The sequence below is a fragment of the Eubalaena glacialis genome, chromosome 14 (assembly GCF_028564815.1).
Source record: "Eubalaena glacialis isolate mEubGla1 chromosome 14, mEubGla1.1.hap2.+ XY, whole genome shotgun sequence".
NCBI classification, from domain to species: domain Eukaryota; kingdom Metazoa; phylum Chordata; class Mammalia; order Artiodactyla; family Balaenidae; genus Eubalaena; species Eubalaena glacialis.
The window spans coordinates 64,741,759-64,759,031 of NC_083729.1; the positions used below are offsets into that span (position 1 = coordinate 64,741,759).

Consider the following 17,273-nt stretch of genomic DNA (forward strand, 5'->3'; position numbering starts at 1 on the left):
GTGCCTAACGGCAGACTTCACCCCACCAGCAAATGCAAATAAAAAGGCGTCCAAAGCGTGGCTCGCCGGGCGAGCAGCAGAGACCCCGCCGGCCGGGCGAGGGCCACCGGGAGCCCCGCAGAGGTTGGGGTGGGGGGAACTGGGTCTTCGGCGGCGCGGAGCCGTGGCCGCGGACCCCAGCCCGAGTCTCCGCCGCGCGCCGGCCGGCGTGTCTGAGTCGTCGCGAGGAAGCGCAGGGCGGGAAGGCGGGCCGGCTCTGCTCCCCGGAGAGCGTCGCGGCTGGTAGAGGCCCTGCTCTTTGACCTGGATCCCGGGGCGGATCCCGCCCAGGGCAGCGTGCCCTCCGCCCAGGTTAGGTCGGGGCTGCACCTGGCTCGGGGGCGTCGCGCACTGCCACGCTTTACTCTGCGCATTTAGGGGCCTGGGGGTGGCTCCCCCTAGACGGTGGGGGCGGAGGTGAGCTGGCCAACTGCCCCCTGTGCAGCAGCTCCCTAGAGGGAAAAGGGGGTGGGCAGGGCAGGCCTCACCCGTCTGGGGGCAGAGGTGAGGGGTCTGGGGGGGGGGGTGGGTCCCGACTCCTGGGCCACTAAGGGAGTCTGTCCTTAACTTGGGCTCTGGAATCCACTCTCCCCACCCCTCACTAGCTGGTCTCTTAGACCTGGGAGGGACCAGGTATGGGGATTTTTAAAATACCCGAGGTAGTTCTGATTTGCAGTAGGTTGAGAATCGCTCTTTATTTCCTAGTGCTGATTTTCTCTTAACTCGGACTTGCCAGTGCCCCTCATGACAGCTCCCAGGCCGTTTTTTTTCAACTTCTGCTTCTCCTTGACTGATTCTCTCCGTATTTCCCGATTTGAACCAGATTTGTTTTCCCAGAGCTTTCCACCAGCCATTATCTGTCCTTTGGTCATTTACCCTTTCCAGTTTGGATTCCCATGAAAGGAAATTGAATCTATTGATTCACTGCCATTGTCTGGGGGGGGGGGGCTTTGTGGCCCCAATCCCCTCCCAGGTTGCAGGCCAGCCTGTCCCACAACTGCTAGTTGGGTGCTCTATAATCAGGGCTGAGAGGGGCACCACAAGAACCCATGGAACAAAACAGGCCTGGGACCCGGCAGTGTCTCTTACTTAGGTTGACTTGCCTAGTTAGCAATCACCTACCCTAGGACGCTTTGGATTTTCCACTGGAAAACTGCACATTGTCTTCAAAAGGGCCCTTGACTCAGAAAATGTCTCATGTTAATTCAGCAGTTTCTGTAAGTAGCACTTAAACTCTAGGAGTTGGCTGTATCAGATGCAATGTATGTACTGTGGCTGCTAACATGAAACAATTTCTTCTTATTCAGTCAACTAAAAAAGAAACCGTTATTCCTCTCCCAACTTGCCTTTTAATTTGTGGGTAAGAACAAGTGTATATGTGTGTGTGTTTCACAGGGTGTGGGGGGGGGTACTTTAAAAAGTTCTTCTTGCCATATTTGGGAGCAGACATGTGAAGTGGTGGGACTGACACATTTCACTGGGTCTGAAGAGTCCTCTGGGGTGGGGGGTGTGATGAAGCAGAGGCAAGAGTCCCAGTTTCTCTAGTGTCCCCACACTCCTATGAGGCCTTTTCTTCCTATTCTCCCACTCACCTTTTCCTCCAGTTGAGAATTCCTGTTGTTTCGTCCCCAGTCTCTGCTTTGGAGAACAGAACCCCTACTTCTTTTGGCAGTTGTTCCTCCCTCCACTCCAAACCAGAGTCCAGAGAGAGGCTGCAGTGTACTGTGACTCCTGGACTCCAGGTGGCTCCTGATTCATGACAGGCCGATCAAAGGCCCTCCCTGGCATCCTTTGAAGTGGAAGTTGGAAGGACAGTCTGTCCTTCTCATGATCTGCACATTAAGATATAAAAATTAAGAGCTACTGGCAGTATAGTCGGTTGTATACTGGCAGCATGTGGTGAATGCTGATTTACAGTAGGAGACAATAAAGCTGATCTGCAGAGAGAAGCAGACAGGAGAGACAAGGAGCCCCAGTGGCAGTGGTGTTCATGTTCCTGACATTCAGCTGTAACCCTGTCCTTTCTGCAGTTTGGCTCTTCAACCCTTCCTTCAATATGTGTAATCCCCAGTGTCCTCCTAGTAATGCACAAGTGTATCAGTTATCTATTGCTGCATAAAAATTCACCCCGGAATTCCGTGCCTGGAAACAACAAACATTTATTATCTCACAGTTTCTATTGGTCAGGAATTGAGGAGTAGCCTAGCTGAGTGGTTCCAGGCATTTGCAGTCAAGGTGTCAGCTGGGGCTACAGTTCTCTGAAGGCTTGGCTGTGACAGACTTGGAAGGATCCACTTCCAAGATGAATGGCTCTTGTCTTGGCAGAAGGCTCAGTTCTCTATGGGCTGCTGGCAGGCCTACTTCATTGGCTGTTGGTACAAGACCTTGGCTCCTCACCACATGGACCTCTCCACAGGGTGCTTGAGTGTCCTCACAACATGGCAGCTACCTTCCCCCAGAGCAAGCAATCCAAGAGAGCAAGGAGGAAGCCACAGTGCCTTTTATGACCTAGTCTCTGAAGCTGCACACTGTCACTTCCACTTTAATCTGTTCTTTAGAAGCAGATCACTATGTCCAGCCCACCCTCAAGAGGAGGACAATTAGGCTCCACACAAGTAATCAACATGTATCTAATTCTGTGGTCTTTCTGTTCTCGCTGACCACTGCCGTCTTCTTGCCTCTGGGACTTAGGTGTTTCCTCACTATACCACCTAAAAGCTGTCCTCTGGGGTGTCTAGGTCTTTCGGAGGTGCCCTGGGGCCTCAGGAGTTCTGTTTTATCCTGTCTTTTCAACTCTGATACAACTTAGTGAATCTATTCCATGTAAAAGGCAGTTCTGCCTTGGCAGGACACCAATCCCTCCCTCACACTGTGGGGTTAGAGAATAATTTTAAACCAAAAAATGAGGGCACCGTATGTGAACAGAGTATTTAAAATTTGTGCTGCTCCAAAGCTCTGGGGCTCAAGGTTGTTTTACCTACATACTTTTATTTCTTAGGGAGGTAAGAGGGATCTTAAGAACTAATAGTGACCAGTGATTTCTCTGGTGGTCAGTTCCATGAAACACAAAGGAGGAGTTTGAGGAAGGAGTGGATGGTCAACCTGCAATCGCTATGGTGACAGGTCATGTGGAGGACTGAGAGAGGCAGTAGATGTGATTTCTCAGAAAGCTGTCCAGTGGAGAGATGGGAGCAGGAGGGCAGGAGCCACACTGTGAGGGGCGGGTGAACCCATCAGGGCTCTCGGTTGTAAGCAACAGATACTGACCAGGCCGATGTGAGCAGAAAAGAATTTAGTGAAAGGATATGGGGATAATCATAGAATTTCTGGGAACACTGACGAAGCAGCTTCTGAAAATGGGCTGGAAGAGGAAGACTGGCCAGAGCCCAGATCATGTTGCAGACACAGTGACTACCAACCACCATGGACTCCAGAGACAGTGGCCTATAACACTGACACCTCCCAGAACACTGGACATTGCTGCCACAGCTACCAAAATGGACACGCCACTGCCCCGCTTCTCAGCGTCACTTGCTCCCAATGCAAAGTTCAAGGCAGATCCATCTGGCTGAGTCTAGATCATCTGCCTGTGCCTTGTTTGCCAAGGAGCTAGGAAAGGAAGCCTTTTCAGCTTCTGACACTGGAGGTGGGCTCAACCTCCCACCAACATGCAAAGGGTGGGGGATCTTCAAACGTGAAGAAGACCCTGATCCAGGCAGCCCACACTCCTCAGAGTTCACTCCAGGAAGTAAGAAACTTGAGGGTCCAAGATCATTCTTGTAAGAAGTTTGGAGGGAAAGGGAAACAGAGTGGTGAACTAAGGGAAGAGCAAAACCAAAGGGTCTTTTCTTTTCTTTTTGGTAAAATTAAGGGACCTGAGCAGTTTCACAGAGGAGAAGAAACAAAGTTTCTTGACAAGACAAGGAAGCTGGCACCCCATTCTGCCTCTAGCATCAGGACAGAACTGTTCAAAGACAAGACCACTTTGAACAAAAGGACATGCTTCTGAAATAAAGGAACTAAAAGCATTACTCATGACTCTTCAAAAATTTCATATAGTCTTTCTTGGTCTGCTTATTAATTACATTATCCCCATATTAAGAATGTTGCCAGGACTTCCCTGGTGGCGCAGTGGATAAGACTCCTCGCTCCCAATGCAGGGGGCCCGGGTTCAATCCCTGGTTGGGGAACTAGATCCCACATGCATACCACAACTAAGAGTTCGCATGCCACAACTAAGGAGCCCTCAAGCTGCAACTAAGGAGCCCACGTGCTGCAACTAAGGAGCTGGTGAGCCGCAACTAAGGAGCCCCCCTGCTGCAACTAAGACCCAGCACAAATAAATAAATAAATATTAAAAAAAAAAAAAGAAGAATGTTGCCTAGCACTGAGCAGGATTAAATATTTTTGTAATGAAAAAATTTTTAGTTGTCTGTTGCCTTTAATTAACATCTAAATAGATACCATATTCTTCTATAATTAAAATATGGAAATGTCCATGAACAAAATAGATAAATTTTTTGTCATATGCCTAGGAAAGAATGGTGGCAATAAGATACATCCAAGGTTTCAGCAGCAACATCTACGCAGCCAGGGCGTGGTCAGTGTTTGGGGACAGAGGTAAATATCCGCAATCCGTGCATACCTTTGATTTCTTCTTTTAGTGCCTAAGGAAGCAGAAGAGCATCATCATTGTTTTGTATTTGACACTGATTACAATAAGTCTCTATGGGAGTATTTTTATATAGCTCTATCTCTGTAGGAAACTTTGCACACACTTTCTTTAAACAATGTTTCCTTTTTTTTTTTAGAATCAGTATTTAAGCTGGCTCAAAAATCAAAAGGCATAAAAGGCATGCAGTAAAGTCTCCCTCCCACAACTGTCCCCCAGTTTCCACCTCCAAACCAAATAGAGAACTGTTGGTATTTTCATGTGCATCTTTGCAAGGATTTAAAAATGCATATTCAAACTAATATGAATATATATTCCATCCCAATACCTTTTTAAAACACAAACGATAGTATTTCAAACACATTGTTCTGCACCCTCTTTTTCCCTAACACTGGGGATCTTTCCATATCAGGCATAAAGCACACCCTCATTCTTTTTTGTATCAGCATAGCATTCCATTATATGTATCATAACTTTTTAGCCTGTCCCCTAATGAAGAACTTTCAGGCTGTTTTTTGTGTTTCGCTATTTTGAGCAAAGAATAGCTGTTCTTTAAAACCACACTGGGAGTTCCCTGGTGGTCTAGTGGCTAGGATTCCACGCTTTCACTGCGGAGGCCTGGGTTTAATCCCTGGTTGGGGAACTGAGATTCCACAAGCTGAGCAGCACAGCCAAAATTTTAAAAAATTACTTGAATAAAAGAAAATATATAGCTTCATGTAAAAAAAAATTTCTTTTTTTAATAAAAAGATAAAACCACACTAATCAGCACCAATTCCCCAATTTTACTCTAAATCAGAAAATAAAGTTGTAAATTACGAGATTTGCTTAAGGCTACAAATGATGTCAGGGCCCAAGTGTAAATGGGCAACCACAATCAAATAGATATTTAGCTCCTGAAGTACCAGGAGACAAACTACAGGACCTGAATGAGGCATGGGAGTCTAAGTCCTTTTATACTAGGCCCAAGACACCACAGTGGGGTAGACATTTTTTTCCAGTCTATCCAGCAATCTCCCTTCTCCCTTTCCACTTTAATTGTGTACTGCTGGTGGGACTACCAATTGACCTGTACTGAGGTAGCTATGTGCCCCTGGACCAGCCTGACTGGTCCAGGGGAGGCACATGACTCAAACTGGGCCAATCAGAGTCTTCCCTGGGATTTTTCAGTGTAGAGCCTTCTCTCTTGGTCACCACAGATATACCTTGTCTTATTGCACTTTGCTTTACTGTATTTTGCAGATATTGTGTTTTTTCACAAACTGAAGGTTTGTGGCATCCCTATATTATCAGATGATTAGCATTTTTTAGCAAAGTATTTTAAAATTAAGATATGTAGATTTTTTTTTTTTTTACACATAATGCTACTGCACACTTGATAGATAAAATATAGTGTAAGCATAACTTTTATATACACTGGGAAACCAAAAAAATTCATGTGCTTGATTTATCATCATGGTCTGGAACCAAGCCTGCAATATCTCTGAGGTATGCCTGCATACTGGAATACTGTCTCTTGGAGGCAACTTGGAGTCCTGTTCCCCACCAAGAAGAGAAAGCCCATCTCCAGTAGGAGAAAATGAGGCCAACATACAGAAACTGGAAGCTCAGAAAAAGAGAATATGAAAGAACAAGCAGATGAACTTAAGACCCTGAATCTAGATAATTTCATTACATGGGACAATTAATTACCTTTGTTTGCTAATGCTCGTTTTAACTTTGTCTCTGCCACTTACAACAAAGAGAATACTAACACATGCAGTCAAGTTTATTGAGTCAGAAGGATCCTTAGAGATAATCTAGTCCTATCTCCATCTTTGATAAAAAAAGAAATAGAGCTTATCCCTTGTCCAAAGTCAGCAAGTGAGCAACAGCAAGTGAGATAGAACCTGAACCCAGGGAATCCTGACATCCTGGCCACCCCTGATGCCAGGAGCTGTGGTTGTGTTGGGAGCCAATGAGCTGCCCCACCATCTCCATATTCACAATAAGCCCCTCAGCTCTGCAGATAAGCAGAAATGTCCCTGGAAAAAAAAGCCTCATGTCACTGCTGCGAGAGGGAAACAGCGCCCTGAGCCACATGCTCTCTGCTTTCTGCAGGCATGGAATGTTCCCTAGAGGCTGTCCCTGTGTCTTGGCCACAATTCTTAAAGCCTCTGTGGCTAAATGAGGGCCCAGTCACAGCTTCACATGAAAGACCCTGGACAGAGAAACCATCCAGGCTTTGATCCCTAAGCGCTGTGCACTTCCCCTTCCAGGGCCTTCTCCCCACTCTCTTGCAGCCCTCAGAGGGCTCCCCAACACAGGTCACAGGATCTTACAGCTACAGAGGGCCTTAGAGATCACTTGGGTCACTTTAAATAGGTAAGGAAACTGAGGCCCTAGTGGGGAAATGACTTGGCCAAAGTCCCACAGTTTATAAGATGTAGAATAGGTAAACATTTTTCAGCACCCGCTATGCCCATGGCATTATGCTGGGTGCTGGGGACACAAATGAAAACGGCATGGGAAAATGATAGAAAAGGTAAGGAAAGTAACTCAAGCCCACAAGAAATGGATTCAGCACAGACAGTGATGGATGCTGCCAGACCACAAGCCAGCTCAGCACTGCTACGGGTACTGGTAGGAAGAAGCATTTGCTACTGCACTGGCCGTTTGTGGAGGAGGTAGCCCAGGAGCGGGACAGCTGGAGGTGCAACAGGCAGATCAGCACAGGGCACTGGGCCCAGGAGAGCAGGTGAGGAAAGGCTGGAAACCTGCTGCAATTCACCAGGAAAAGCCTGACTGTGAGTCAGGCCCACGGAGGGGAGACTGAGGCCGACCACACAGAGGATCGGAAATCCCAGATGTGGGTGGGACTGGGCTCCATGGGCAACCAGGGTGCCCACTGGAGGGTTCTGAGTAGGAGAACAAGGGCAGAGGCACCCTTCGGGGAGGATGATGGACAACAGACAGGAAAGAGGGCAGAGAAAGGGAGAGGGCAACTGCTATTTACCAAACGCCTTCCCCATGCCAGCACAAAGCGGGCACGTGTGGCCAGCACCTCACATGATCTTCACCAGCGAGGACTCTGAAGCTCCAGTCGCACTGTAACGTGCGGAGCTGGGATGGACCAGCTCATCCGACACAGAAGGGAACACGGCGCTTGCTCTCCTCTGTGTGGCTGCTCCCCAGGGTGGGGACAGGATGGATGGGGAAGGAATCCTCATCATCCTGCCATCGCTGGGGCCTGGCCCAAAGCATATGGCAGTGACGCCCTCTGCCACTTCCTCCTGCATCACCCACCCCACGACAAGCAGTGCTTGGCCCAGCAAAGCGGCTGCTATGGTAACCCAGGCAGTAGCTGCTCCAGGTTAAAAGTACACCAATGCCAGGAGGTGAATTCTCTGAAATGGAAAGCCTTTCAGGCATTAAACATTTAATTTATCTGTAAATCAATAACAAAACCCAGGCCAGCTCTCCTTACTCTCTATAAACTCTCAACAAATACTGATTGAGCTGTTTTATGTACCAGGTCCTTTGTTAGGTGTTGGGGACACAGCAGTGAAGAAAACAGACCTGGGTTGTATAAGTGAATCACTCTGCTGTACACCTAAAACTAATACAACATTGTTAATCAACTATGCTCCCATATAAAATAAAAATTACAAAAAAAAAAAAAAAAAAGAAGAAAAGAAAAAGAAAAGACCTGGGCCTGGCCTGCATAGTCTGCTTCCAGGGCAACGACAGACAAGTGAGCAAGGTTCTCCAGCAAGGACGGGGCCAGGGAAGGTACATGTTCAGTAAGGGCCCAAAGGAAACCTTGAGCCCAAGATGATGTAGGTGATATTCTCCCAAGCGGAGGAAATTGCTGCCCCCTGAACTTGGCGCAGGTTCCTCGCAGCATTTATAGGTAACGATGATGATGGTGACAGCGGCTGACATTTATGAAGGACTTACCATATGTCAGACACTGTTCTCAGTGCTTTACATGACTTTACCACTAATCCTCAAAAGAGCCCTTTGAGGCAAATCCTATTACTCTCCCTGTTACAGATTAGGAAACTGAGGCACAGGGAGGTTAAGTAACTTGCTCAAGGTCACACAGCAGAAAGTAGCAGAGCCCAGATTTGAAATGTGGGCAGTCCAACTCCAGAACCTGCATCCTTGTAACCATGGCTTCAGGCCAGGGGATGTGCTGTACTTAACAGCACCCCCAGGAGCCCAGTTGTACTAGGCAGCCTGAGTAGTTTTGATAACAAAACCCAAAGTCCTACCAGTTGGGGATGATCTGGGCCAGTTGGGTCTTCCCTGCCTTGTCTTCTACCTTGGCTCCAACCCCTAGGATCACATGGGGCTAGAAGTGCTTCTGGAGGACAGAAGTGGTTGCTGTTTCACCCCAGACTGCCCAGTCAGACCAGCAGCATGCCTTAGGGCTGTACGTGCCCACATCCAAGTAAAGGTGGACTCCACAAGGAACCCAAAGATGGATCCAACAAGGAACCGGACCACAAAGGGCTGGCAGGGCCAAGGGATGGCGGCAGGGACCTAAGTATCCAGGACACAAGGCAGAAAAGCTGGAGTCAGACGGTGGAGGGCATTCATTCCCTGCCGGGCAGGTGGGAAAGCAGCATTTGAGCCTGGCAGAGGAGTGAGGGAGGGGCAGCTCAGGCAGGAGGTCTGATCTGGACAAAGGTCCAGATGCATGGAGAGACCAATGGGCAGGGCCCAGATGGAGGATCTGGGCCAAGAAGGGTGGGGAAAGGCCTGGAAGAGCAGTCTGGAACACCTGGACTCGACTTTCATGACCAAAGCTGTGCTTTACAAAAGTTAAACTAGTTCACAAAGTGCAACTTTCCAGAACGATGTCAAACACACTGGCTGAATGGGGTGAGTTTATAGACATAGGCCCAAAGGTCAAGGCTGGAATAAATTCCAAGTAAAATAAGCATAGAAAATGAATACGTTGGGCCTTAGTCTGGTTTAATCTGATGTTCCAGACCCCTGCTGTTGTCACTGGGTCTGGGGCAGCTGGAGCAATTTTCAATCAGGCCATCCCTCAGTTTACCCAATTTAGGACTACTTTAGTAGTCCTAAAAGAGGCTTAAAAAAATGTTCAAATCTACAAAAACATACATATTTTCGTACTCCTGTGTTTACAAATACTATTCAATATGCAACAATAACAGTACACAGTAAACATCGGTAGCACTATACAGGGAAATGCAAAATAACTATTGGGCGGCTTGTTTTCAATTTTGAATAAAATTCATATTTGCCTACAATCCGATCTCAGATAGTTTCAGTTTATGTTTTTCTCAGATCCTGAGTCCTGTTCACATGATTGTGGTATTGCATTATTCTTTCCTAGGACTGGTGGTACAATACCATCCCCACTTGCAGGCCCTTTCAGATGCGGAGACCAGTGGCAAAGCCTCTACTGACCTGATTTACCATCTGGTGCTGCTGGACAGTTCTCTTCTCCTTAAATTCTTCCGATTCGATTTGAATTTCATACATTGCCCCACAGCCTCCTGAAATAAATGTGATTTGAAAGTGTTTCAATTATTAAGTTACAGCAGCCACAGTTCCTTATGTCCTTGAAGTAAGTACCACACAATCCAAAGAAGGTCTGAACGTTATCATTCAGCAGAAAGTTGCTCAGATTGTTAGAAGATCATGGCTTACAATCTGACCACGTCCTCCTCCTGGCAGGCTGCCTCGATCCAAAACATGCTCTTCCTTTGGTAAGGCACTTGCACTGCCCAGAATTTTGCTTCTGGGGTAGGAAAGATAAGGCACAAAACATGCAAAGCCTAGGAAATGTAGGTTTTCCTACTATTTCCTTTTATTAAACCAGCAAATGCCATGGAAGAAGGTGGGAGGGACTGAATTTCAGGGCTCCATCTCCCAAAGAACTAGCAATTGGTATTTTTTAAAATGCAAAAACACACTAAAATCTGATTCAGAAACCATGTGCAATACTATCCAAAATAAAAGGAACAAGGAAGCATGAGAGACAGGGACACAGCATTACAATAAACAGTGAAAACATGCTGGTCATGGAGCTGGGCTCTCCAGCACCCCTGCTCTACAAGCAGCATTAAGGGTTTCCCCCTGGGCTGCGGCAGGGAGGGGGTGGCTATCCAGGGATGCTCTCAAGGCAGAGCTTGTGTGGACCCATCCACCCCCAGCCCGAGCTTTGTCTCCACATGGCTGGAGAGCTAGTGTTGATGACTGATGATAATAAAACGTGCTGCTCTAGCATGAAACAATGCGGCAAGAAAGAACTCAATAGGCTTTGTTAAGCTTTTCTCATGTGTTCTAGGAGCCTAAGCTTTGGCTAAACCAAGGTTCCTAGCCTTGATCCCCTTTCCGCACTCTACCCAGGGCTGGGCAGAGTGAGACTGGAGGTCAAGTTCCAGCTCTCCCCTAACTGGGCCTGAGGCAGGTACAGGACTGGTGACATCAAGACCTCAGCAATGGGACTTCCCTGGTGGCACAGTGGTTAAGAATCTGCCTGCCAATGCAGGGGACACGGGTTTGAGCCCTGGTCCGGGAAGGTCCCACATGCCACAGAGCAACTAAGCCTGTGCTCCACAACTACTGAGCCTGCGCTCTAGAGCCCACGAGCCACAACTACTGAAGCCCACGCACCTAGAGCCCGTGCTCTGCAACAGGAGAAGCCACTGCAATGAGAAGCCCGCCCACCGCAACGAAGAGTAGCCTGCGCTCGCCGCAACTAGAGAAAGCCTGCGCACAGCAATGAAGACCCAACGCGGCCAAAAATAAATAAATTAAAAAAAAAAAAAAAAAAAGACCTCAGCATTGCCCTGGGACCCCTGCAGAGGGCTCACCCAACCTACCATTCCAACAGATCTTTAGATTGGTTAATTTCCTATAGTGTCCAGAATAAAACTACTTTCTAAACTTTCTCCCTACCCTTGTAAATGTTATGTTCCCAGAGAAGCCAGTGAGCCCTCGAGCAATGCAGAGTGACAAAGACTGTGTCTAGGTGTGGGAGATGCCACCCCTGGCCAGCTCTTCCACATGTGTGTCTAGATAAAGGCCTTATCTTCCCCGTCTGGTGTGGGCAGAAGCTGATATCCCAGCCTGCTCCTAACTCACAGTCAGCCTGAACTTCGAGGTGCCAGCGGCCATCTGAGAAAGGCAGGGCCTGGCTGGGGCTGGTCATTGGGCTCAGGACAGAGTCTGCCCTGGGTCCTGGCTCTGCCGCCTATTCCCTGTGAAGGGCTAGGCAGGTTCTTAGGCCTCTCTGGGCTCGTCTTCCTGGAGTCTGTTCCAGCTCTGGCATTCTAGGGTGTCAGAAGAATGTGGGGAAATTAAAGTCTGGCTCATCTCAAAGTCAAATTAAAGGCTGTGGACCTGAGCCCCAGGGTGACTGAGAGGGATCTAATCTGAGCTGGGCCAAGCTGGCAACCACAAGTCCTTGCAGTTCCCCGCCAAAGTTTCTGCATCCCCACCTCCGCCCTTCCAGCAGGAGAGGCCAAGGTCTATGTGTCCAAAAGCCACATGTATTGAGAAGCCTCTGATGGCGAGTTCCATCCAAGCCCCCTGCCCTCTACCCCTCCAGTGGGTAAAATCTTACCAAACTCTGTGGGAAAGATGAGAAAAACTTTACCTGAAATGTCAGTGACTTTGATAGCTGTAGCTCGAGGAAACTTTTCTTTGAGAATTTGGGTCACTTTGAGCTCCCCCTCAGTCTGCGAGGCAAACATACGCTGGGCACAGTGGAGAAGAGGAAGCTGCCACAGAACAGAGGAGAGTCACTGTGCAGGCCCCCCCTGCCCTCCCCTGCAAGGCTGGGCCCCGGGCTAAGTCAGGGGGACTGCATGGTGTCCAATGTCCATTTAAGCTCTCCAGGATGCAGAATAAACTTTTTTTGAGCGGGGAGTGGAGTTGTAAATAACTCACTTTGACTCTAGAGATAACAAGGCCCCCAACTTAATTCAACAAATGTTTAACTCCTCATGCTAGTGAGACACTATCATGATGACGGTTTAATAAGTGAGGCGCCTGAAGCACTAAGTAATATGCCAAGGTTGGATCCCTTAATAAGATGCAGAGTCAGAAGAGGCCAGGCAGCCTGGCTCAGGCGTGCCCTGCTTAGGCCAGCACGCCAATGACCATGTACTGATGGGGCCAAATGCCACCCACCCGTTAGGCCTGATTAACATTCTACATTCTCTCCCGTGGGATGTAACCCTGTGACCTAATGCTCAATAAGCCAGCTACCCTTTGCAATTCTTACTGGGAGAAGAAACAGAATTCTATTAGAGGACCTGAAGTCAGAACATTTTTAGATTATTTACCATTGGCAGTAACACTCCCCCCTCCCCCAGTGGCTACCCTAAGGACCCAGTGCTTCTGATGGGAATGTGTCTCAACCCTTACGGATGAAAGAGCACAAAACCATGTCGGCAGCCCCTTGGCTGGGTTGAGCACATGCTAAAAGGGGAGACTGAAAATAGAGCATGGCAGGCCTTCAATGTCAGGCTAAAGATTTTGGACTTTGTTAGACAGGCTTCCTGGTGCCAAAGTAACAGTGCCTTTTGAAGCAAGTCAGGAAAGATTCCCAGATAACAGTATCATTACAAAGGGAGTAGTACCAGGCATCCCTAACTGGAGGAGGAAGGCGGGTGGAGCGCTGTTCATCAAGTGCTGGTGCTGAAGGTAACATCCCTTCACCTCCTCAGTCCTGCCCATCCTCAGGCCTTTTCTGACGGCCCAGAGCAGGGTCCTGGGTTATAGAACCTCAGAGCTCCTTCCTTAAAATGCCCTGTGCACTGACTCTTTCACCAACTGGTCTTAGAGGCCAAGACTGAGTCTGTCTTTTTACTGCAGTCTTCCAGAGCTGACCCAGGGCAGACCCTCAGGAGGACTTGGGTTATGGATGAATGAGTGAATGAATGAATGAGCAGGGGAAGAACCACACGATTCAGGGCATATGTACTGGGCACCTGCAAAGAAGTCCTGATTCTAGCAGGCAACTGAAATGCAGGTCAGGAGAAAGATCTGGAGGGAGGCTGTCTGAGTGATGTACAGAGGGACAGAATCTTAAGTTGTGGGCCTGGGTAAGACTGGGGGGCGGGGGAGAATGGGACCTCCTCTGAAGACAGTGCCCTGGGGGGCAAAGGCAGAGGGTAGCCAGGTGGCAGGCAGAAGCGGCAATCACTAAGGAGTGAGGGTGGTTAGCACTGCTGACTCCTTGGGAGAAGCCTTTTCCTCATCTCAGCTGATCTGCAGGCAGCGAGCGCCTTTAAACCAGTAATCTACTGACAAAATCCCCAGAAAGCCGACTGTCCACTCTGAAAGTCACCAGCAGAAGTGCCCTTCATGCTTGGGGGAGGCAGGTCCAAGAGAAGGAGGAATGTGAGAGGAAAGCGAAAGAAGTGGATGAAGTGAGGAAAGAATGAATCAGAAAGGGGGGAGAGAAAATTAGCAGGGCGCGTGGTGAGTGCCCTCTGCTGGCTTCCTACCCCGGGAGTATGGGATTTGGGGAGGGTCAAGGTCACAGAAGCCAGGCGGACTTTCCGGAGCCCTGACCCAGCCAACAGTCCCCGGCACGCACGCCGCGACTCCGGGTTATGAGTCCCATGTCTTCGGCTCAGTAAATCAACATTGCTTTTCCCGTGCCCGCTGTATTATGACTGTTTATGTATCTATTCCCCTCGGCCTCAACCCCCACCCCGTTCGGGAGCTCCCCCAGCACGCGCCGGGCCTGACACTTCTCCCAGTGCCCGCAGCCGGGCCCACTAAATGAACGAACCAACGAGTGAGTGAAGGAGAGAAATGAAGGGCAGGCCCTGGGCCCGGCGCGCCGCCCTCTGTGGACCAGTTCCCCAGCCGCGGCCGCGGCCGGCCCGTGGTCCCAGCGCAGCTCCCGCTCAGGGGAGAGCAGCCCGGTCCCCGCCCGCGCTCACCCGGCGGGTCCCGCGGAGCAGAGACGCTGCCGCGGCCGGGCTCCACGCCGCCATGCCCGGCCGACGCGGCCCGCCGTCTGAGGTCGCCTTGTCGCCCAAAAGACGCGGAGCCTGGGACCAGAGCCGCCGCCGCCACGGGCTAGGTCGCCCCCTGCCGTCCGGAGGCCGCGAGCCGCCCCCGCACGCCCGGGGCCGCGCCGCCCCGCCCACGCCACCCCCCACGCCCAGGGCCCCGCCCCCTGCCCTGGCTCTCGCCCCGCTTCTCCTGCCTCCCAAGCCTCGCCCCCAGCGGGTCTTTCCTCCTCTGCCTAGAAGCCGGTGCTAGGTGCTCGGTCCTGCAGGACTTTCCCTCGTCCCAAGGACCCTGGTGCCCTAGGTGGAACGCCTCCATTCCAACTCCCCACCCGAAAACTTGCTGCTAAACTGAGGAGCTTGGGTTTCTCCCTCCAGGAGGGAACCAGGAGAGGATTTTAAGCAGGGGAGTCGTTTTCAGATTCGCGTTTTAGAAAGATCACTCGCTCCTGCAAGGAGCGGGGACAGAAGGAGGCTGAAATTGGAGACGAGGACAGAAGTCCCAAGGCTATTGCAATGGTCCAAGTGAGACTTGAGGCCCGAACTAGAGCAGCAGCAGCAGCAGCAGCAGGGATGGGAGGAGTGGACTGAGACGCCTGGGAGGTGGATGGACTGCAGTGACCGGATTGGCGGATGAGGGGATGAAGGCGGCAGGGAGGACTCTCAGGGTTCTGGCTTGGACAATGAAATGAGTAGAGGAGAGCTAGGTTTGGGGTGAAGGGGGTCGACTAACTCAGTTTTGGATCTGAGTCTAAGGTGCCTGCAGGACACGGCCCAGCAGAGATGCTGCTGGATACACAGACCTTGGATTCTTCACAATGCAGTGGAAACTGACACCATCAGGGACCGGTATTGATAGGGACTGAGTAAAGGGACAAAGTAGGTGATTAAATAGTTAATCCCACTGAGGAATCATAAGTAAAGAAAAAAGTATAGAAGACCCCTGTAAGTTAACGATCACCCAAGAAAGTAGGTTTGCTTAATCACAAAACCAAGCAGGCTTGCCTAGCAACAAAACCATGCAACAGAAGCATGAGACATGCCCCAAAACAATAAAACAATGGTGTAATGAGACCCACATCCTACCCAGTAAGTTCAGGAAGTTGATGATGCCTAAGACATACTTCTCTGCATGCACTGAAAACAGTAATAAAGGAAAAGGTGACATTATACTGAAACCTGAGATGATTTATCACATTTTAGTATATGTTACTGCCTTTTTGCTCATTTCCATTGTGCCACAGCAGTCCCAGTTTGACCATGTAGGGACAAGAAAACTCCCCCACCTGACATGGAGGATGAACTGATGACGGAAGCTTGACATCTACTGAAGAATGAGCAAGGTGGTGGTCTTCTCCCCCTCCCCACTTCTCCTTTGATCATAGAACTGTAGCCCACTAAGCTCTCGGGGCAGCACCCTCTTGCCGGCTGCTTGTAAACCTCACAAGCATCCTATTCTAATAAATCACTTATCTATCACTTTGCCTCTTGCTGCATTCTTTCTGCGCTGAGCCATAAAGAACCAGAGCTCCTTGGAGCCCCGAGACACATTTCTGCGGTTTCAGTATGATTATCAGCAAATCTGCCCCACTGCTGGAATACTTCAGATAGATATCACAAGCCAAAATTCAGCCAAGCCCTTTCTCTCGTAGGATATTTGCAGCATGTGGGCTGGTATACACTGAAGGATGTACCAGCTCTTTTTCGTATTGCATTCTGGCTTATACAATCAACACGTTCAGTGTTGCACTTGGATGGGTTGGGCAAGCAGATAGGGTAGGAGGTCCCCGGAGAAAGAGAATCAGGCATGGCTTTCTTGACATGAGCCATTTCTGGCCTAAGTCATTTTGTGATCTAAGCCTGGCCACAACGCTTGCCCTTTAACAGGTCTCAGTAATTAATGATCTTAAGGAAATAAAAGAATGCAGGAACAAACGACTGTAACCCGGCAAGAGAAGTAACAATAGCAAAGATAATAAATCACTTATAAAGACTCCCAGTTCTGTTTCAATGGTAAAGATTAGCCTGGCGCACACTCTTGAGTTGTTTTGCAGAATTCAAACACCATCCCCACCCACCTTGAGAGCTCAGCCACCAGATCAACTGGAAGCTAAGAAATGATGTTGATCTTTCCTGACCCTCGTGACTTCAACTGAAACTTTGACTCTGTCAACCTGTGCCCCAATTCTAGACTGAATTCTCCTCTGCTCAAGCCCCTTCATGAATATGCATGTACCCTTAGCTTAAAACTTCTCCAGTTTTGCTCTTGGGGAGATACTGCTTTGGGAAAGATCCCCAGTGTTATTACTTGCTGCAATAAATCCTTCCTTCTCCTCCTCTTTGACTTGGTTGTGTCATTTGGCTTGACACCCACCAAGAGGCAAACCCAGTTGTGGGGTAACAATTGGACGTGAGACAGGAGACATTTACAGACAGCCTTCTGTTTACACTTCCAGATAGAAGTAACAACAGGAACAGGGTAAATAGCTGGACTTTGCCTCCAGTGGACACTTTAAGATAACAGTAATGGCAGGGGCAGAGAGGAGCTGAGCCCTGCCCACATAAGA

The 17,273-nt window shown here is 49.3% G+C and overlaps 1 protein-coding gene across 1 annotated transcript; it reads right to left on the bottom strand.

Annotated features, from left to right (window-relative positions):
* Nucleotides 1-2,178: 2,178 nt before the first annotated feature.
* On the bottom strand, nucleotides 2,179-14,747 carry BOLA3 (bolA family member 3). Its single transcript, XM_061168646.1, has 4 exons — nucleotides 14,635-14,747; nucleotides 12,333-12,456; nucleotides 10,136-10,224; nucleotides 2,179-4,706 (listed from the first exon to the last, which is right to left on the bottom strand). Exons 1-4 carry the CDS (start codon nucleotides 14,686-14,688, stop codon nucleotides 4,641-4,643), a joined length of 333 nt encoding a protein of 110 aa, XP_061024629.1. The 5' UTR covers nucleotides 14,689-14,747; the 3' UTR covers nucleotides 2,179-4,640.
* Between the last annotated feature and the right edge of the window lie 2,526 nt (nucleotides 14,748-17,273).

Coding starts and splice junctions, on each gene's coding strand:
- BOLA3 (XM_061168646.1), bottom strand. CDS start 14,688: ATGGCGGCGTGGAGCCCGGCCGCGGCAGCGTCTCTGCTCCGCGGGACC. Junction 10,225..12,332: donor CAAAGTCACTGACATTTCAG/GTAAAGTTTTTC, acceptor CATTTATTTCAG/GAGGCTGTGGGGCAATGTAT. Junction 4,707..10,135: donor AGCACCAGATGGTAAATCAG/GTCAGTAGAGGC, acceptor CTGCTTCCTTAG/GCACTAAAAGAAGAAATCAA.